Raw genomic sequence first — 20,745 nt, 5'->3', positions numbered from 1 at the left:
TCGTCTGAGCAAGCATGAACATGTTCATTCCGGACATCGGTCCAAGCTACCAGAAAGAGGAACAGAGCATCATGGAGCTTTGAAGTAATTTGGGCGTCACCGAGGTTGATCGCCTTGAGCCCGGTTCGAAGGATGAAAATGCTGGAGCAGATGTGACTGGTCACTTTGACAATCTGGGCTTGCACATGTTATCTGCAGACGCGTCGGTGGCTGTTGGTGTCGGCTCGAGAACGCGACGAGCAGGGGTCAAGAATAAGGACGTGAGAAAGAAAGAAAAGTAGCCCGTCAGCGGTCTCAGCGAGCGAGTGCGTCGGCGACAATGGCGAGCTGAAGATCCGCATCCTGGTGCCGCGATAGCCACCGACGGCTGCTGTCTGCTGATCTGATCAAGTCAATCGCAATCCCAAAGCTCGCTCTTTCACACGACTGCGTTGGCTCCATCAAACTGTGGCTCTGCAAGCCATCACATTTATCTGATGGAGGCATTTTGTGATGGCCTTTCCTCTTCTCGCGACGCTAGAGTAAGGGCGCCGATATGGAGCGCGGTTGACTAGCAATGAGCTAATCGTTCTAATGTTCCGTTTCTGCTCCAGGAGTCGCAGTTGAACTCGTATCGTGTGTCGCACCGGATATCAAAGTTATATTATGCAGTAAGAAGTTCTCGTGGCGGAGGCCACGCTTGCCAGACCTGGTCTCGTTTAACTGCAACCATATGTCGTACAGGCCAAGCAGCACTGGGGCGGACGCATGTGCGCATGCGGTCAATTGCCGGAGGACCTGCAGATGGTGCCTGCATGACTCGGGCCTGGGGGGCGTTGGAATCACATCACATCACAGACACGGGCTGCGACAGGCACAATGGCTTTGGCGGCGACGGGCCACAGTCCCTGGCAGCTGCTTGGATCTCGGCGAGGATGATCGTTTGCGCAAAGCGACGCCATCTCTCGTCAGTTCGGTTGGACAGGTCCGGCCTCCTCTGACGCGACGCCCTGTACTCGTGAGCTTTGATAGTAACCTCAAGCCGTGCTAACATGCTGGAAACGAGGACCCCCTTGAAGCTAAAGGAAAGTGTCCAGGGAGCTAAAGAAGGAACTTGGACCGCTTCAGCATGGTCCCGGGAACCACCCCCTGGTTCTTGGTGCCATTCTCGGGGAATCGGGCATGGCGAGGACAGGCTCTGAAATTGCCACTCACGAAGTCGACGGAAAGGGACCGATAGGAGGTCGAGGAGAGCTGACAGTTGTGAGTTGATGGTAGAGAGAGGGAAAGTATTGGTCGCCGGAGGGAGGTGGTGAGGGAGGTGGATGAATTATATCATCTTGCTGGTGGAGATAAGGGGTGATGAGATCAAATAGCACGTTGATGCCGCTGAAGTGTCTTGCTCTGAAGCCAATTATCTGTGTTGTATTATTGCCTGTTCGTTCAGTATTGTTGTTTTTCCATTCGACATCGAGCCAGTGGCAATAGGAAGGGAAGCTGTCGATATTAAGAGAAGGTGAAGCAACGTCATGTTTGAGAGACGGTGCTGGGAATAGAGGGTGGCCCGTGTGCAGATTAACGGAGAGCCTCGTGTGGAGGGCCGTCGGGTGATGGCGTTGCGCACAAGTACCGATACTTGGTCCCGTCCTCCTCTCGTCTGCGCGTGCCGCTGTCAGTTGCCTGCAACCAGCTCTGTGTGGGATCAGCAGCGGGGTAACGCGTGCTGTAGTGGGACAGCACGCGCTGGAGACTGTACAGATACAAAACATCTCGTTCGTGGTGTTGCAGCAGTTGTTCGCAGCACCGCCGTTCCAGGTCCCGGGCCTGCAACGGCCTGCAGTGGCTGGCTACAGGGGGGCCCTTGCGCCGGCAGCAGCGCTAGAGCGCCCACGCCTTAGCGCATGGTGGCGCTACAGCCAGGACGGCGGCCAGGGGACTTGGGGACCAATCGACGCGCTAAGCCAGGCTGCCGACTGAAGAGGCAGCTGCCCGCTAGGATGGGATTGGCCGGACGGGCCAGATGGATCCCGCCCTCCCACATTGCACCGGCTTTGTCTAGGCCCAGGTTCGCATCCATCCTTCGTACCACAACAAGGAGCTGCTTGGTGAGGTAGTACCTAGGTAGGTAGCTGGCGATTTTAGCTTCTCCCCATCACTCGACCAACCACTTTAGCTGCTCATGTTGTTGTTGTTGCTGGGCAGAAAAAGCTTCAGGCCGAGTCGAGAGTTGCGGCAGCAACTGCCCTTGCCTGGACGGGTCCTTGGAGCCCAATCTCGTGCTGCCGCTTGGCTGGAGCACGTCTGCAGTGACCTGCATCGCCCGCTTGTGTGTGTATCGGTACCGGCTTGGTGATGCGTCCTCTCGTATGCGCCGCTGCCGTTCGTACAGCCGCTTGTGCTTGTACATGCATGCGTGAGTCTGCGTGTGCTTCGGCCAGGACGCAGCCACATCCACTCTGTTCAGAGTTCTCGCCTGTCTTGTCCCGTCTTTCCTTGCCCTGTCCCGTGTCCGATTTTCTCCATCAAGTATGCCAGCCGTCTGGGCGAGACAATCTCTCTCGCAGCTCTCCACCCTCTTCTTCTCTGGAATCTCATTCCAATCAATCTCACTTTTCGCACCTTCTTTTGCATTTCCCTTCCTTTCTGTCGACGTCTGCCCGTGTCCTTTGTCATACTGGTTAGTTGCCCGTATGCGACGTCAGCAAGCCGTTACTTGTACACCAACGCAAGTGGCCCTTGTCTTCATCGATCTCTCGCTGCGTCTCCCCCGAAAAAGAACGGCTTCCCTGCAATCGCCCTTCTCCGCGCCCGCTCCCGTGACTTTGCAGCTCTTTGCGCATATCGCCCGTTCGACTCGGCGAACCACCATCGCACATCAATAAGCTCCCCCAGCTGCTTACATTCTCTCTCTTTCTTCTCTATGGAACTTCTCCTGTCCGCTCTCGAATTGCTGTAGTCCCGAGCGTCTGCCAACAGCTGCCCGTCTTCGACGATTGCCACCCTTGGCGGTACTTTGCCGGCAGGTCCATCGGGTCATCTTATTAGTATTCCCCAAAGGGAAAAAGAGGAAATCCACCGCTTTTCTGTTGGCCACCAGGCGACGACAAGAAACCCTCGCCCGAGTCATCCTGTTCTTTTCCTTTCTTTTCTCACTTTCCTCTGGAATTTTATTGTTTTTTTTTCTTCTCTTTTTGTCTGTTCCGTTGCGGATCTCTGCAAGTGTTTGTCGGGATATCTCAGGCCAGGTCTTGAAGACCCAGTTGCTCCGCTTCGCCTTGTTCGCTACAGTTACGCAAAGACTTCTCCAGACGATTCTGTGGGAGAGAGCGGTATGGAACCCCCCCTCTTCTCATCGTGGATGCCTCTCGACCCCCTATCCGCAGCGACCTACCCAGCTCTCCTTGTCAGGACAGTCGGGCCACTCGCCGCAGGCAGTCATGCTAACTATGATTCTATTGCGCCAGGTACCGTTGTTTCGCCTGTGACATTGAGTAATTTGCTCCCCCCCGTCGGCCAGGCTGTTCCTGTCTCCATTCTGCAGCCTGTCTGTTCAAGGCTCCCGATAGCGCAACAGTGCCTCTGCGATTCGACATCTGGCCCAACGCCTCTGCCGTACATGGACGGCTGAAGCCTTTGAGGGCACAACGCACAACGCACAAGCCATTCGCGCGGGACCTGCGAGCATAATTCTTATACGCACCACGTTTCTATACCGCACCCCAAGGCAGCATGGCGACCGCCCTTCCGCGCCCTCGCCCCTCGATGGGCCCATCCGACACCTCTCTTCCCACGCTTTCCGTGCCAAAGAGTCGGAAAAGCATGGCCTCCATCCCCAGTCCAAAGTCGCCCGCTGCGCCTCGAAGCGGTCTACGAGCACCCTCCACAGCGTCTCCCGCTTCCTCCAACAGCAGCATCCCCCCGATACCAAAGGCCGGCCAACTCGCTGCCGCATCTTCAAAGACGGTCCGGAAAGCTGTCAGCATCAATTCCTTCCCGAAGCCTCCCAAGGGCGACGGTCGAAACAGCAGCATGCCCTCCAGCCCGCTGGCCGGCGACAGAGCTCGCGCCGCGCGAAAACCGAAGCCTGTTAGAGACTCCGTAGCCAGCAGTAATTCTCCAACGCCTACGCCGAGCCTGTTAAATGGCAGCGCCGAGGGCAAATTCATAAGCAGCACCCGTATGTCTGATGGGCACATCAGTGTATCGTCCCCCCCTCAAAGCCGAAGTTCCTCTGCTCAGGGCTCCTATTCCACATCAGCAACGACTTACGAGGACTCCGCCGACGCGTCCGGCAGCGCATCCGAAAAGCGATCGTCTGCCACGGAGGCAAAGGGCAACGTTATTGTCAGCGTTCGAGTGCGACCCGATTCATCCAACAACGACCACACGGACGGAGAATGGATGGTCGATGGTCGAAGGTCCTTGATTGGCTACAGAGGAAAAGAGGGAGGCGATTATTACTATGGTATGTGATGCTCGCGCCATATCAGGACCGCAGTCTCTGGACTGACGAGAGTCTGTGCTGACGTCAATTTCTTTAGACAATGTTTTCACGACGCACGATAACAACGCCCGCGTCTACGACCACATGGCCAAGCGCCTCGTCCGAAGAGTCATGGAGGGCTACCATGGTACGGTTTTCGCCTATGGCCAGACGGGAACTGGCAAGACGTTTTCCATGCAAGGAACGGCATCGTCACCAGGTGTCATCCCGCTGGCCATCACCGACATCTTTTCATACATCCGAGAGACACCCTCGCGCGAGTTCCTGCTGAGAGTGAGCTACCTTGAAATTTATAACGAAAAGATTCACGATCTGTTGAGCATGGCCTCTGCCAATGGCGCTGCGGCTCCGCAAGAAGAGATCAAGCTGCGAGAAGACAGCAAGCGCGGCGTCTACGCCACTCCTCTGAAGGAGGAGATTGTCCAGAGCCCCACGCAGCTGCTCCGAGTCATCGCACGAGGCGACCAGGCCCGCCGAACAGCCAGCACGCAGTTCAACTCCCGAAGTTCTCGAAGTCACGCCGTCGTCCAAATCATCGTCGAAAGCCGAGAGCGAATGCCGGCCGGCGGTAACGCAGGCGACAGCAAGCGATCAGGCATGGTGCCTGGAGGCGTTCGAGTCTCCACGTTGAGCTTGATCGACCTTGCCGGCTCGGAAAAGGCGGCAGAGTCCAAGGAGCGAAGGCAGGAGGGTGCACATATCAACAAGAGTCTGCTCACCCTCGGAACGGTCATTGCAAAGCTTTCTGAGTGGAAGGACAAGGGCGGCGACAAGGACGGGAAGCATCTGCCGTACCGAGACAGCAAACTGACGCGACTGCTTCAGGGAGCCCTCTCGGGTAACTCCCTCGTCAGTATCCTTTGCACAGCGGCGCTCGGCGTGACCGGAACTGCTGCGACTTCCGCCAACCACACCATCGAGACGCTCAACACCCTCAAGTTCGCCTCTCGCGCAAAGAACAGCATTGTCAGTCACGCCAAGAGGGCCGAAGAAGCCCTGGGCGCCGGAGGCGATGGCGGTGCACGGGTGCTCTTGGAGCGGTATCGCATGGAGATCCAGGAACTCAAGCAGCAGCTCGAGTCGCAGGCTAACAAGAAGAACGACGAAGAGATCAAGGAGCTTGTCGAGGAGGACCGCGTGCAGACGCAGCAGATGGCGGAGCGGCACGAGGAACAAATCTTGGAAATGCAGCTTGCCAGGACGGCACTCAAGGAACGAATCGACCACCTCAACCGCCTGATCCTCAGCTCCAAGTCGGCCGGCGTCAACTCGAACGGCACCATGAGTGCACTTGCACGTTATTCGCAGATCTCGTTAGTGCCGGGATCAGCCCGATCGTCGGTCGCCATGTCGATTAGGTCTCCCCTGGAGCGGACGGCATCGGTGGCGTCAAACTCTACGATCGGGCGGAGATCCAGCTACGGTGCCAACATGAATAGAATGTCGGGCGAAGCGGCAGCCGAGATTGTCGACGCGGACGAGGACAGCATTGGCGAGAACGGGGACGGGCTGGCTTCTCTGACGGCGCAGAACCGAGCATTGCAGGCCGATCTGGCAGACAAGAACCGATACATCTCGACGCTCGAGAAACGACTGCTGCAGGCCCGGCGAGCCAGCTCTTCCCGGACATCGTCTGGCTTCTCAGTCACGACCAAGGGCATCATGGTCGGTGAGGATCACAGCGTGGCTGCCCTGCTAAAGGAGAAGGACGCCGAGATTGCCGATCTGCGAGCCAGGCTGGACGACAAGGATCGCATGCTGGCTGCCCTGAGAAGCGCGGCTCGCTCCCGGGACAATGCCGACGCAATGACGGAGCCTCGCTCGCCCCAGTCCCAAGATGGCATTCGAAACAGTCTTCACTGGAGCCCGCTTCGCAAAGAATCCAAGAGAAGGACGAAGAGTATCGACGAGATGAACAATATGCTCGAGGAAATGATTCAGGACCGAGTCGAGACCGGCCAGATCGTTAGGGGTGTTCGAGGCAGTGTGCGACTGGCGCCTATTCGCAGGCTGGAGTCACTAGGCGAGCCCCCCAGCGAGCTTCCACCATTGCGGCGCGTGGCAACGCCCGTTGGAGAGCGCAGTGCCCCTGTGGAGGCTGCGTCATGACGCCCTGGGAATGGGGGCTTTAGGGATGGAAAGTAATCGGTCGAGGGCCGAAAACTGACTGCCATCGAAAACTGTGATGTTACGAGGACTTTTTCTTTGTGGAAATCTCTGGTGGGACAAGGTGTTCAGGCATGGGAGCCATTTTGTTCTACTCTTCTTATTGTGTTTGCTTCTTTTCATGTTATACCCGAGCTTTTGAGTTTGATTCTTGTTTGCTCTGCGAGAAAGGGGCAACACGAGCGGGGTTTGGTGTTTTGATTCATGATGCAGCATTCCGAGTCGCTTACAGGTTTTGCGTGGATTGGACGACAGGTTTCGTTGCTGGTGTACGAATACGCCCCCGTTTATTGCGCGTCTTGATGATGTTTCGTCGTGGCTGGAAAGCTGCAGAGTATGACGGAGAAGGAGGGCGTTGGATTCAGAATCCCGCCCGACTTGTCCTGTCTGGTTAGGGATTTTTGCATTGGGTTAGCATATGACTTCAAAATGGGCAAAGGGCGCCTGGTGTGGACAGGCACTGTACTTTTCTTCTTTTCTCTTCTCACCATTTTCGAACGTCTTTCGTTTGCTTGCTTTAGCGAAGAAGTTGTCATATGCCAGCGTAGGCCATGATTTCAAAAGAAAAACAAAGGTTTTATACTCCATTTCCTGGGATTGAGACTCTTGTGTGAAAGTGACGGTTGTGATGGAGTCCAAGTGGTTGGTGGGAGGGGATACAGGGCTGCAGGTTTCCTTGATTGTGTCAAGGCGAGATCTATATCGCTGCACCAGACGGAAACAAGCATGAATCATTGCAAGGGCTGTCGATGGATATTACATATGTAGTATTAATGCCATTGTAAGATGCACCCTGTGCTCTACTCCTACGTCTGCCTATAGGTATTTTCAGTAGACTCTGGGATCCAGGCACTCGGCACGAGATCCCACATGCCAAAAGAGGAAGAACCAGAGAAGGCGAAGAGAAAAATAGAACAAGTGGATGCAAACATTCCTGTTTGTGTCCCCGAGAAAAGACTGATGTTGCGCATACAAAGGGGCTTCTACCTAGCTACCTACCTACTTAGGTACGTGAGGAGATTGACATTGATATATACTACCTTGTAATGTATCAGCTGTTCTAATATGGCTAGGTCTGCAAACAAATTGAAGCTGAGATTTGTATATTAAGCAAGAAATGAGATGGGCTGATGACGAGCCGCAGATAGATTAATGAGGCGGAAGCTGTTCATTTCTGAGTTGCCCTATATCGTGCATGTGCCCGAGTCAGATCGTCAGCGTAAGGACGAGCCGAGGCAGATGGATGGTCTACCTTGACTCTAGTACCACCTACCTACTACCTAGGTACTTAACTGTTGGCTGGTACTTGTTGTACAAGTAGGTATGTAAGTGCGAAGATGATGGAGATGGCAATCGCATTATTGGAGAGGCACCGTATGATGCCGTGGTGGATGAAAGAGCGAATGGTCGCTTTTGAGTGGACAGACTGCTGACTTGCCTTTGTGGTAGTGCCGTGCTAGGGGTGCGTCGGGCAAGGATTCCGAATCCAATCGGTGGGTGTGAGGGATGGACAATCTGAAACACGCGATGCATAATGCCTCGAGTCGACTTGTCGGTTCTCACACACAGACAGACTCTCCTCACATGCCCCCTCATGCTGTCCTGGACATGTGTAAATAAGCTCTATCAAGTCGGCGAAAAACTCAATTTCCATCATATCGTCATCGTGGGCCGCTGTTTCTGACTCGTATCCTCGCGAAATGCCATGTCATTTTCTTCTTCTTCTTCTTCCTAGTCGTGAGCACAGGCCATGAATCGGGGTGATGGAAAAGGTTGTGATGGTACATGTACCATCGTATGGAACGTGGCGACCAACAGCCCATCATCGGGTTTCATGAGAGGGCTGCTTCTTCTGCTGTTGTGGCCCCCCTGTTGGGGTATGACGCTCCCCCTGGTCGCTTTGCAACGGCTATCACCATTTCGTTTTTTTCCCAGCTTCTTCTTTCTGGTCCGACTTTGTCCCTTGCTTGTTCAATAAGCGCCGTCAGAATGGAGAAATTGAACAGCGGAGTGGATGGCAGGTTGGCATTGGGGGACAGCAAGGTGGGTTCGAGTTTGTCCCTAGCTGGAACTTTTTGCTTCTTTGACCCTTGTGAGACGATGTCCCCAGCTGTGAAGTCCCATGATGGTGGATCGGGACTGGACGTGGTGGTGAGAGGGTGGTACAATGGCATGCCGGAGCAGTGATTTGTCGAGTTCTTACATATCCTCTTCATCCTGATACTCTTCTTCTTTTTTACCGACTCTTTTTTGTCTCTCGTTCTGGTGGTAACGTGGACACCAACTTGTGCTGTTCCGCCAAGTCGTTTCACGTCAAGCCATCTTGTCCAACAAAGTCTTCTCCGCATCAAACGCCCGCACCGCTTCTCTCCAGCACATCCCCCTCCCTCTCCATGTTCATTCTCTTGTTGACAAGGATCGAGAGAGACATGACATCAAGCCTCTTCCTCCCCCACAGCTGGACAAGACACACCACGCCGGGGACCCTGTTGAAACTACAAAAGGTACCACATACAAGTTAGTACTTCGTACAGCACCGGACTTCCGGGAGAACCAAACATAAGATGCCAGAGCTGCGGGTTCGTTTGTTTGTTTGACCAAGCGCCCACAGGCCGGCATCTGGCCCGTCGACGAAGCGTTATTGATTACGACTGTCATTCTTTGCTTTTATCGTCCCGAGCAAACACGATACAACTCGTGTTCTGCCTGCGTCTACACGGAAGCGATCTGGTATAAGCTTGGTGTCTCCGCGATCTTCTTGCGATCTGGGAAAACCCATATCTTTCTCCCTCTCAACCCTTTTTCTCTTCTTTCCCCAGACATCATTCGTCTGGTCAAGAACCGCCACATCCTGACCATACTGTCAATCTTTTACCGCAAACTTCCCTTGACATCAAATCATTTCTTCCCCTTCATCCTCCCTCCCTCTTCCGCCGCCCTTGTGTTTCTTCTTGCTCGCTTCTCATTCCGCTTCGGGTGGCACCCGCAGGATCGTCGTCCCCCCCCCCCTCGAGCCGTGATAGGAATTCAGGAAAAGAAAAGTCACACAGGCCATCCGTCTTTCTCTTCTACCACTCATTTCACTTCCTTTCTACTTCACCTCATCCTTCCCGACACCCCTCAGACAAACGCAGACAAAACGGCCTCGGGACTGCGGCGCCCGCATGATGATCGGCGGTGTCTGCTAGGGGGGTTTTTTTGCCTGATGATGCCGTCCTGTGGAGGAGAGAGAAACCTCAATTGCTATATTACCACTCGGGTACGCGCCTCGGTGCTCTTGTGACTTGGAGTACCTTGCTTGGAGACTGACAGCTCTTGGCTGGCCCATCTGTGCTTCATCCTCCTCCCGTTATATTTCGAACCTCTTTTATCGCTTCTGCTTCTCTCGCTCGAGTTCTATTTGAACCGTCTTTGACGCTGGTTATACACTCACTTTTCTGGTCGTGGCATATTACATCCCGACCACTTCTTACTGTCATTCACATCTATTTCTTTGACTTTTTCTATTTCATGTATTAGCTGGAGCTTGTGTGGGGATTCACTCACCATTATCGCCATGGCTCCTCCACTGGACATCTCGACTCATACAAAGGTCATGATTGCACCTCCCAGACTCAACCTCCGCCGCAATGCCTCGTACAACAACTACGACAAGGCGCCGCTCTCGTCAACCTCGGCTCGATTCAGCTTCAACCATCTCCTCTTCTCGCCTCCTCCCTCGCCCAGTCTTCCTGTCCTGGTCCCGCGGCCAAAGAAATCGCCCGCCAAGGTTCTCATCGCTCGACCAAGCCGAGCCTTGCGGTACATGCTCTACTTCGCCACCCTTCTCACGACATTTTACTTTGCCAGCCTCGTCTTTCGGAACAAGGAGTCCATCATAGCGGTATGGCCGCACTTTACGACTGAAGAGTTCGAAATGGTCGGGCAGGATGCATTGCCGGATTTCCCAACGCCCATCGTTGTCAGTCATAGCCACTCGCGGTCAAAGTGGACGGTGTCTATCCCGCATGACCACGATTTCCCTCTGTCTGTCGAAGAGTATGCTGGCATGGGAAGCAAGTGCCGCGAGGTCTCGGCTCATACCAGGGAGCTTCGCGGCAAAGCCCCGCGAACTGACGAAGACAAGCTCAAGTACGACGCAGTGGATGAGTATTTCGTGGATGTGCATGAGGCTGAGCGATCCGGACTATTGCCTGCAGCTGGACATGGAAGTGCTGTCGGGAAGACGGGGCACTTTGTCGGCTTGGACTGGGAGTCCATGGCCGGGCTGCCCGTCTGCAAGTCCTCCGTCACATATGTGCTGGAGAGCTCAGATGCCGGGCTGGGGACTGCGGTTATGGGCATGTGGATGCTCTATGGCCTGGCGAAGCACGACGGACGGGCCTTTTTCATCGACGACTCGCGCTGGGCTTATGGCCAGTATACCGACATCTTCGAGGCACCGCCCCTGCCCGACTGCCGGCCACCTCGTCGACATCAGATGCTCCCTTGCCCGGCCCAAGCGCGGCACCTGGTTGTCACTGGTACGACTCTCAAGGACGTCTTCCCGGCGTTGATGGCCAAGTATCATCGGGCCGCAGGAACGAATAACAACCTCCGAGACCTGATGGGGCTGGCAAGGTCGGGCTATGAGGCGCTCTTCAAGCTCAACAGCGATGACCAGGCATTTGTACACAATCGGGTCAAAGAATTGAGGATGCAGCAGATGGAAGGAGATGCAGCGCTACTACCTGCACCTGTTGTCGGGATTCATGTTCGACGCGGCGACTCGCACCCTCTGGAGTATCAATACCGCAACACCTACATCCCTTCCGAGGTGTATCTCAGCAAGGCCCAGGAGCTGGTAAGCACGTACTATAGCTCCCCGGAAAGTCATGATACGCCGACGTCGAATCAATCCATCACCATCATCGCGTCCGACGACCCTGCCGTCTACAAACAGCCCGACTTCTCCGACGCTCTGATAGCACAGGAGCGCATCCGCCTGGCTTCGAAAGAAGTCGTTCCGCGGGAAGACGTCGACCCTCACGTGCTGCATCATTTCGAGGACGAAGGCGTGGGATGGGAAGGCGGTTTCTTTGCGTCCATGTTCTGGAACCTCGGGTTCAACAGGAAGCACAACGGCTACGCAACCGGAGCGTCGTCCGGACGGATAGAACCGCCCTCGGAGAAGACGCTTCAGCTGCGCAGCTACATGGGCAGGGCGTACATGCTCGACCTGGCAGTTCTCGCGGGGGCGAGCGACAGGATCGTGTGCACTGTCAGTTCGATGGGGTGCAAGATGCTGGGAGTCATGATGGGGTGGGAGGCTGGCATTGAGGGGGGAGGCTGGCATAACGTGGATGGCGACTATCCGTGGGCGTGGATGAACTGATTGGTCATCAAAGAGGCTGGACAAAAGAAAAAGGAGGGTGATTTCCTCGTCTGTCACATATCGACACATTCGTTTGTGGGCTATTATCTCGTTTCTCAGGTGGTGGTGCATGGGCATTTCATGGCGTTGGGGGACTTGCTTTTGATGTAGCGAGCGTGACCTGTCTTTTTTTTTTTTTTTTTTTTTTTTCATCCAAATACCATTCTTCAGGGAATCTTTCAGTCACTTAGGCGCAAGATGCAATGAATATCCTGCCATGGTTGTATTCTTCTTGACCAGAACGTTGAGATTCTTCTCACTTTGATGTGTGTAAATGGTCTCCATTGTCTTCCAGTGTCAATTAGGTAAGACAGTATTAGTGAAATACAGTGAGAATCGGCAGCGCGTGATGCCCCATAATTCCCTGCGAGGCTACTGCCTGGCCGCGGCTTCCCGCGCCAACCTTCTTGGAGCTCGACCTCCAACTTTAATAATCCCGACAGATCCAACCTTCTTCCTGCCTTCTTCCACTTTCCACCGTCTGCATTTCTCTTCCCAAGTCTCTTCAACATATCAATTTCGACACACATATCGAACACACTCTCCGACGTGAACCAGCATTTCTCATCACGACACTCGGATCTCCAACTCCAAGCAAAAACACCACGACAATGTCAGCGCCCAGTCCCGGAGGCGATGCCACCGCGGCTCCTCCAGCGCCCTCGAAGCCGCGCCTCAAGATCAACGTCAGCCGCTCGGCGTCCTTCGTCGGCGAAGGCGCGGCCACGCCTGGAGGGGGAGCGCCTCCGTCTGCCACCGCGCCGCTGCCGACGCCTGGCGAAGGGGCTCGCAAGGTGAAGCTCAAGATCAGCTCGTCGCAGCCGCCCACGCCGGCGGTACCATCAGCGAACAGCGACGTGGCGATGAAGGACGCGGCCAAGGACAAGGACAAAGAGAGGGAGAAGGAAAAGGAAAAGGAAAAAGAGAAAGAGAAAGACAAGAACAAAGGGCTACCGCCGGTGGTGACGACAAAAGCGGGCAGACAGGCGAAACCGAGTCAGAAGCTCATCGAAAGCAAGAAGCGCTCGCTCAGCGACGACGAAGACGAGGCGCCGCTGCGCGGTAGTACCGCCGGCACCGCCGGCCACGGTCCTCCGCCCGCGACCAAGATTAAGATCAAGCCCATCGTCAAGGTCGGGGGAGCAGGCGGCGGGACAAAGGTCAAGACGGGATCCAAGGCTGGGCTGACTCAATTGGTGCTCAAGCCTCGTGGTCGTCCGCCTGTGCACCCCCCCGGCGATGGCTACGACTCGGAAGCGAGCGATAACGAAATCGACCCGGCAATCGAGGAGCAGTTCATATTACGCATGCTGCCGGGCGAGCACGCCGATTACGTCCGCTGGTGCATGGAGAATGGCAAGATTGGCCTGCCCAAGTCGGCTGGCGGTGCAGATATCTACATGAGATTCTTCGAGGAGGAGTCTCGCCGCGGCGTCGTGTGCGTCAAGGGCCAGTGCTTTGCGGCAGTCTTGGTCGATCTGCCTACCATTACAGAATCCATGAAGACGTGGGACCGCAAGTCGCTCATGAAGTCGGCCGACATCTGCCAGATGCTTCTGGTATTTCAGGCTGTCAAGAGCGAGGAGGAGGCGAGGCATGTGCCTTTGCCCAGCATCATCGATTCAAACTTCAAGTGGCCGCATGGCCTGACACCGCCGATGCATGACTGCGTGAACCGACGATTCGCCAAGACCATCAGCCGCAAGGAGATCGAGGACAAGGAAGCAGAGGTCGAGCGACTTCTCGCCGAGGACGCTAAATGCGCCTCTACGAAGTGGGAATGGGTTGACGAGCGCAACGGTGTCGAAGAGGATGGAGAGGAGGACGCTGAAGGCGAGATGGACGATAGTCTCGGCTACTTTGGCCAACAGCACGAATCCATGGGCGCGGAGGAAGAGAACGACTTTGACCTCGAAGCCGACCTGGAGGCAGCCTTTGCTGACGAACTGTTTGCCGAGACTCCTGCTACGGCCATGGACACGCAGACTCCGACAGCTGCGCTCGCTACTCCGTCGGCGACGGCGGCCCTGCAGGAGAGCATTGAGCCGAGCGAATCAGAAGAGGACGACGACGATGACGATGATGATGACGATGACGACGACGACCTCGATGAAGATGCACGTGCTCGTCGTGATGAGGAGCATAGCGTCAAGGAAATGATCAATGACCTGACGAGACAGCTCGCCTCGCGTGTCGCCGACCTTGAACGAACACAGAACAAGATTCTCAGGACCCGTCTCGAGAACCAGATCAAGTCGCTCAAGGCCGAGATTGCCCTCAAACAGTCTTCTATCGGAATCGAGGCGGATGATTAAGACGTTACTCCTTTTCTTCAGTCGACAGCTTCTCTTCTACGTCTATCTAATTACACGATTGCACCCTGGTCTCCAGCGTGGTCGACGTTGATGTCCCTTACGTCTGTCGATGGATCACTTGCTGGTGTGGGGGAATTTATCAGTTGGTTGTTTTGCCATACTTTTGGCGTGGAGTTAAAGGGTTGGTCAAAAGGGATAGGACAGGCACAACGGAAGGGGACTTGGAATGGCGTTTGGTCTGCTTCTCACTTTCGCCATCTTTGCTTATGAAATACTTTGATACGGACACGGGGAGATGCGGGTTCGATACAGCGTTTGAACGAAGCCTTGGCGGCTAGATCCAGCGATGCAATACAATATATATGCCATGTGACACTGTACTTGACTTTGGATATAGCTCAGAACGAACGAGGTCTTGTGAATATTGGTGTTACGCTGTTAAGGTCTCCCAACATCTTAGCTTGACTACCGTTCGAGATGCCGGCTAATGTTGTCTCGATTCTTTCTCCCTTGTCTTGGAGAACGACATATATCTTCATCGAGACGGCTCCTAGCCATGCTGACTTGGAAATCCACCCACTCACGTTCAAGATCATAACGACATCAAGATCACCATCCTCTCATCCTTTAAGACATCAAACCTCCATCTACAACACCCCCCCAGCAAGCACACACCCACAAACAACAATTTCAGTCCCTCTCCTCCAAAGCCCTCGCAGTCCGCCTCCAATCCCTCACCAGCACAACCTCCGCCGTATCAAGCACGTCCTTCCACACGAGCGCCCTGCAAAACTGCTCGAGGCTCTTCGGGCGAGAAACCCTTCTTGTCCGCGGACGGCCGCCGTTCTGGACGTGCTTCTGGATGGCCCTCTGCAGGTAGACGGCCATCTGGGGGTCGCGCTTGGACTGCTGCTTGAGGTAGTTTGCTATGAAGACGGCGTCGGTGAGGTTGGTCGTCTTGTGGTCGCGGTTCCAGCGGCGGGTGGAGGCGATGGTGTCTTCGATGCGTTGCTTGATGGGGTGTGCTTCTTCTTTGAGGAAACTTGTCAACATCTCCTGTGTAGGGACACGTCTAGTGAAAATTCCCGGTGGGAGATGCTTACTGGTTCCGGACTTTTGGTTCCCGGCAGATGAGTTTGCTTGTATCCCAGCGCCCTTGCTTGCCTCAGCCTCAGCCCGGGTCCGCCTCGTCAAAGCCTCTGCCTCCGCCGCTGTCGGCAACTTATCCAACGCACTCGAGATATCGCCAACCAGACCCTTAAGCTCACCCATCTCCCTCCTCAACAGCTCAATCGACTCATCCATCCCCTTCTGTCCCGCCTCAGCTCCAGCAGCCCGACCCTTCTTCCACTCCGGCCCCTGAATCTCCTCCATGCGCTGCTTCACCGCCAAAATCTCCTTGCACATGCTCTGCAGCCGCGCGTCGTGCGTCTCCCGGAACGCCTTGTCCTCCTTTGTGCACGCTACGAGGGCGCCGAGCGACTTCTCCAGGCGCTCTGTCTGGGCACTGACCGCGCGGACGTTCAGCTCGACCGTCATCCGGGCGAGAGCGTCGGCGTGGGAGAGGAGGAGCTTTCCGTTTCTGGTTGGGGCGAGGGGGCCATTGGGGGAGATGGAGGAGGAGGAGGAGGAGGAGGAGGAGGAGGGGATGATGGCTGTTGTTAGGGGTGCGGTGGTGCTTGGTCGAGAGGTTGATGAGGTTTGGGAGGTTGTTGCTGGGACGGAGCGGCCTCTTGTCTTCATGCTGGCAGTCATCAGGATTGACTAATTTTGACCTTCATATGGTTGGTTTTAACTGCTTATAGATGACATGAGGACTGGAAGAGCAGAAAGTAAAAAGATCTGGAAGGGGGTTGTGAAGGCGGTGATGATTATGCCACTTCCTTCTCCGACTATCATGATAGTCTCGCAGGAAGGCACAAACAAACTTCCTTCCTCCGAACTACATGATTGACGGAGACAAGGATAGGACTGTAACTGACATCATCTCAACCTTGAAACCTCAACTGTGCTATAGATATGAGTTCATATATCAGACCAACACTAACAAATAGGTATATAGCTTCTCTCAACTCCTTCACACAACTTCATCCCATCAAGATACTAACACACATAGTCATACACGTGTTCCACAATCCAGGCACAAAGAAAAAAGACCAAACAAGAGGGAACCACTACTTGCCCTCCCTCTCGTTGGCAATCCACTCCAAAAACATATCGACATCCTTCGCAACCTGCCCCGGCACCGCCATCCTCTGGATCCACGCCGGCAGCACGCCCCTCGCATCCGACACCGTTCCCATAAGCCACTCAACATTCCCCTGCTCGTCCACCTCCCGAAGTCGCTCCACGCTCGTATACGCGCCCCTCAGCGCGCCGTCCGGCCTCGCCTCCTCCGCCCTTGCATTCTCCGGCACGGCCGCGATCTGGACGACGATGAACTCGCGCCGGCCCCGCACCGCCGCCGTCACCTGCAGCACGGGGAACACGCGGTCGTTGAGCGGCGCGGGCATCCTGTGCGTCGACTCCTCCAGCTTGAGCGTCAGGTCCTCGTACGTGTCGCCCCCGAGCGCCACCTCCGCGCCCGCGCAGTCCCACTGCTTCCTGAGCGCGTGGCTCATGACCGACGGCGTAAACTTCATCTCGGCCTCGGCGTGCCCGTCCTTGAAGCACCGCTTCCACTCGTCCCAGTCGGCGGTGCCCGCCTTCTTGGCCCCCTCGTGGACGCTGCGCCGGAGGCTCCACGTCTCCGGCCGGATCTTTGGCGCGGCCGGGAGATTGTCGCTCTTGGCCGCGAGCTTGAGGTCCTCGGCCGAGACGACCCGCTCAAACATGTGCACCGGCGCGGCGGAGTGAGGGAACGCCCTGCATCCTCTCGGCTTCCAAGGTCCGTCTGGGCTAGCTCGGCTGGGCTTGCCTGATTTGCCTGATGAGGAGGAGGATGATGATGAGGAGGAGGAGGAGGACGACGAAGAGTGGAGGGGCACTGAGCTGACGAAGGGGACTGCCTCGCTCAAGATGGACTGAATGAATGGAACGAGGTCTTGAGCTGACGCGGTCTCTGCAGGGAGTTGTGATGGGCGGATGCCCCAGAGTCGAACATAGGGGCCGTACTGCGCCATGTCGCCGAACCTTGTTATGATTTATCAATCTTATGAGAAACCGACGACCGGAGATGCGAGAGAATGAACGGGACGATGGCGGTCACGGCTCGACAATAAACTGAAAGTTATAAGAAGTTGGACTTAATGACGCCACAATGAACGGCGACTTAGATGAGACGCAGGAGAAACGCGGGACTGGCATCCGGGGGGGGGGAAAAAAGGTGGCTTATATGGATGGGTAGGCCCGAAGTCTTAAGTGCGAGCCTTCTCTCTGCCAGGGGTCTGCCTTTTTTTCATTCTTCTTTTTTTTTTTTCTTCTGTGTTTTGGCTACACATTATTACATGTGATGATTGAAAAAAAGGGGGATGAGAACTTAAAAAAGCGTCGAGGTGAGTGAGTAGGGGTGGCCCTTATTTTTGCTTTTAGCGAGCGGGCGCTCTGGGGGGGTTGGTCAAGCTACCTATTTCCCCCAATATAGGCTTCACCGAGATCTTTTGGATGGGCGGCCGGATAGAGCGGGTGCGGACCGGCTTGGAGATCGGGGGAACTTGAGGATGCAAGACTTGCCGATTCGGGGCAACTGATTTTGTTCGTAACGGTGAGATGATTCAAGGTTCTTACCACGTGATGGAACACTGTTTGGATCGGCCCTGGGAGGTCTTCTTCGCGTGGGTGAGTTTGAGTAGGTTTTTTGATCATAACATCTGACAAAGGTAAGGTACATAGGTCTTGAGACGGGTTAGGCTGCTTTCATTGATGAATTGATTTTTCTGTTTCTCGTCTAGCTTTATTCAAAGCTCTACTGGTATTATTAGGTAGGTAGTAGTAGTAAGTAGGTGGTATTACAATCATGATGCGGGCATGACCATCACGTTTGCTTTATCGTGTCCTCCCATGCGTCCCAAACAAAAAACTCCGACGTAAAGATTATCATGTACAGTACGCATCCAAACCCTCCTCGACAGGAATTGGCGTTTCTTTCCTCTTTCCTCTTTTCTCTATTTTCCCTTTCTTTGACTTAAATTAAAAGACGTCGTTTGACAGCCCCCTACTGTCTCCGCTCCCACCGGATCTTAGCGGGCTCCAGCGGTCGAGAGAACAGAGAGGCATAGTCGGTGCCGACAATGTTGCTGCTGCCGTCCGCGTTCTGTAGCTTAAACAGTCGCACCACCTCGCAGACAATCGTCTGCAGCTGCAGGTTAGCAAAGTGCTCGCCAATGCATCGGTGGCGGCCCGCGCCGAAGGGGAGGTACGGCGAGCCGGCGCCCTTGCTGACGATGCCGTAGCCGTAGTCGACCTTCTCCTCCTCCTCGTCGTTTCGGACCATCAGGGGGGCGTTGGGAGAGCCGGGCAGCCAGCGGTAGGGATCCCAGTGCTCGGGGTTGGGGAAGTAGTTGGGGTCGGAGCCGCTGACGCCGGGCGCGGCGAGGAGGACGTGGGACGTGGGGACGACGTATTTGGTTCCGGGGACGGGCATCGGCTGCTTGACCTTGCGCATGATGGAGTGGATGGGGGCGTGGAGACGCAGCGTCTCCTTGACGATGGCCTGGCACAGGGGCAGCTTGGCGAGGTGTTCGTACTGGAGGGGAGGCAGATCGGCGCCCAGGACCTTGACCTGTTCCTGGTAGAGATCCTCGACGATCTGGGGGTTCTGGGCGAGACGGAGCATGATCCAGGAGCTGGTCGAGGACGAGGAGTGCTGGCCGGCCATGAGCAGGGCAATCATCATGTGGGCGATTTCGTGGTCGGGAACGGGGGTGCCGTCCTTGTACACGGACGTCATGAGGTGCTTCAGGATGTCGAGCTCCTTGTCCTGGTCGCCGAGGGCCCGTCGCTCCTTGATGGTGTCCATGTAGATCTTGGCCACGGTGCGCTGAGCATGGTCGCGCTTGCGGTTCCAGGGGAGAGGCGCCCAGTGGAGCACGAAGTTGATGGAGGAGAAGCCCATGTCGAGGTCGTGGTACAGATCGGCCAGGGACTCGTCGAACTTGCTGCGGATGAGGCTGCCCTGGAGCGCGTGGGAGGCAGTGAAGATTGTGATTTCGGCCATCTTCTTGGGGATATCGACAATGCCAGACTTGCCCTTGAAGTCGGGGTCGCGCTTGAAGTAGGACGTAACCTCGTGGGAGATGATGGGGACGTAGGTCTTGAACGCTTCGGTCGTGAGGGCGATTTTCATGAACTGGGCCTTTGTGTCAGCAACTATCATACTTTCTAGGCGACTTGAGGCACAAACTCACCTTCTTCTGCTCCATCAGCTTGGCATTGGGGCAGTCATAGACGACATCCCGTCCAAAGACGGGCGTCGTCAAGACACTGTAAATCTCTTCGGCGTTGACGTCCTTGAGCTTTCCGTTGAGGATGAAGTCGTTTCCAGCGGGGCCCACGGCCACGGTCGTCTTCTTGCCGAGCAGCACAAAGGTGAACACGTCGCCGTACTGCCAATTGAGCGTCAGCCATTGCGAACTTTCGACAGAAAGACGTCAGGAGATCCGGTAATTGCTCACCTTGGCACGATTGTCGCGAAAGAACTTGGGAGGATCCATGCCGTAAATCACCGTGCTGCCGATAAAGGGAAACCAGTGGAACACCATCGGCGGCTCGTTGGGGTTCTTGAAGAGCAGCTGCTGCAGGACGTTGATGACGACGGCGAGGGCAATGAAGCCGGCGGCGCCAATGGCGATTTGCGCGCCAATGCCTTGCTCAAAGTAGAGCTGGGCCACCCGATGGTTGGCGGCATCTTGGAGGACGCCCATCTTGTGGTGACGGGAGGTCTGCCGCTGACGGGGAGCAATTGGAAGTGCGATCCGCGTTCTGTTAGGTGCCCCGAAAGAAAGGAAAAGGGAATCAAAAGGGCTGCCCTGAAGCAGGAATTAGAAAAAGGAAAGGATAGGTCTCGCGTCCTATTTATCAACAAGGCTCGCGCACGAAGTCGAAAAGAAGAAGAATGATGGAAAAGGAGAGGGAGATGAAAGAAGGAAGAATCGCGGCACCACCAGTGGTTCGATAAGTCAGCCCAAAATGAGCTCTAATCAGTTGGCCTCAACCTATCGAGGAAAAAAGACTGGGCTCTTTCTCTTTCCAATTGCTGCCAGAAACCCAATCCTCATACGTATGTAGTAGCAATTTTTCTGCCGCTTTTTTTGTCCACCTCCAGCCCGAAAAAGGGCCCAAGATCCAGGGGGAAGAAGGGCCACCCCCACTTGAGGTGCGTACAGTTAGCCCCCCAGAAGGCGAAAAAAGAGGGCAGATGGACCAATCAC

General features: G+C 55.3%; 5 protein-coding genes across 5 annotated transcripts; 2 read left to right on the top strand and 3 right to left on the bottom strand.

Moving 5' to 3' along the window:
• Positions 1-2,148: 2,148 nt before the first annotated feature.
• On the bottom strand, positions 2,149-2,574 carry CCMA1212_009692 (uncharacterized protein; the record flags this gene model as incomplete). The annotated part of the gene is made up of 2 exons (XM_073706765.1): positions 2,149-2,398; positions 2,477-2,574. 2 exons carry the CDS (start codon positions 2,572-2,574, stop codon positions 2,149-2,151), a joined length of 348 nt encoding a protein of 115 aa, XP_073554650.1.
• A 1,134-nt stretch (positions 2,575-3,708) lies between these two features.
• Positions 3,709-6,592, top strand: CCMA1212_009691 (Kinesin-related protein 11; the record flags this gene model as incomplete). The annotated part of the gene is made up of 2 exons (XM_073706764.1): positions 3,709-4,444; positions 4,521-6,592. The coding sequence occupies 2 exons, from the start codon at positions 3,709-3,711 to the stop codon at positions 6,590-6,592; spliced, it is 2,808 nt and encodes a 935-aa protein (XP_073554652.1).
• Positions 6,593-10,168: 3,576 nt separating this feature from the next.
• On the top strand, positions 10,169-14,377 carry CCMA1212_009690 (Transcription initiation factor TFIID subunit 7; the record flags this gene model as incomplete). The annotated part of the gene is made up of 2 exons (XM_073706763.1): positions 10,169-12,004; positions 12,658-14,377. Exons 1-2 carry the CDS (start codon positions 10,206-10,208, stop codon positions 14,375-14,377), a joined length of 3,519 nt encoding a protein of 1,172 aa, XP_073554770.1. The 5' UTR covers positions 10,169-10,205.
• Positions 14,378-15,067: 690 nt separating this feature from the next.
• CCMA1212_009689 (uncharacterized protein) lies at positions 15,068-17,509 on the bottom strand (the record flags this gene model as incomplete). The annotated part of the gene is made up of 3 exons (XM_073706762.1): positions 16,556-17,509; positions 15,481-15,959; positions 15,068-15,408 (listed from the first exon to the last, which is right to left on the bottom strand). Exons 1-3 carry the CDS (start codon positions 17,497-17,499, stop codon positions 15,068-15,070), a joined length of 1,764 nt encoding a protein of 587 aa, XP_073554685.1. The 5' UTR covers positions 17,500-17,509.
• A 1,021-nt stretch (positions 17,510-18,530) lies between these two features.
• CCMA1212_009688 (Eburicol 14-alpha-demethylase) lies at positions 18,531-20,438 on the bottom strand (the record flags this gene model as incomplete). Its single annotated transcript, XM_073706761.1, has 3 exons — positions 19,990-20,438; positions 19,723-19,920; positions 18,531-19,664 (listed from the first exon to the last, which is right to left on the bottom strand). Exons 1-3 carry the CDS (start codon positions 20,236-20,238, stop codon positions 18,531-18,533), a joined length of 1,581 nt encoding a protein of 526 aa, XP_073554686.1. The 5' UTR covers positions 20,239-20,438.
• Positions 20,439-20,745: the final 307 nt, after the last annotated feature.

Source organism: Trichoderma ghanense, assembly GCF_004382785.1.
Source record: "Trichoderma ghanense strain CCMA-1212 chromosome Unknown scaffold_18, whole genome shotgun sequence".
NCBI classification, from domain to species: Eukaryota; Fungi; Ascomycota; class Sordariomycetes; order Hypocreales; family Hypocreaceae; genus Trichoderma; species Trichoderma ghanense.
The sequence above is the reverse complement of the archived record's forward strand: the minus strand, read 5'-3'. Positions and strand labels throughout refer to the sequence as shown.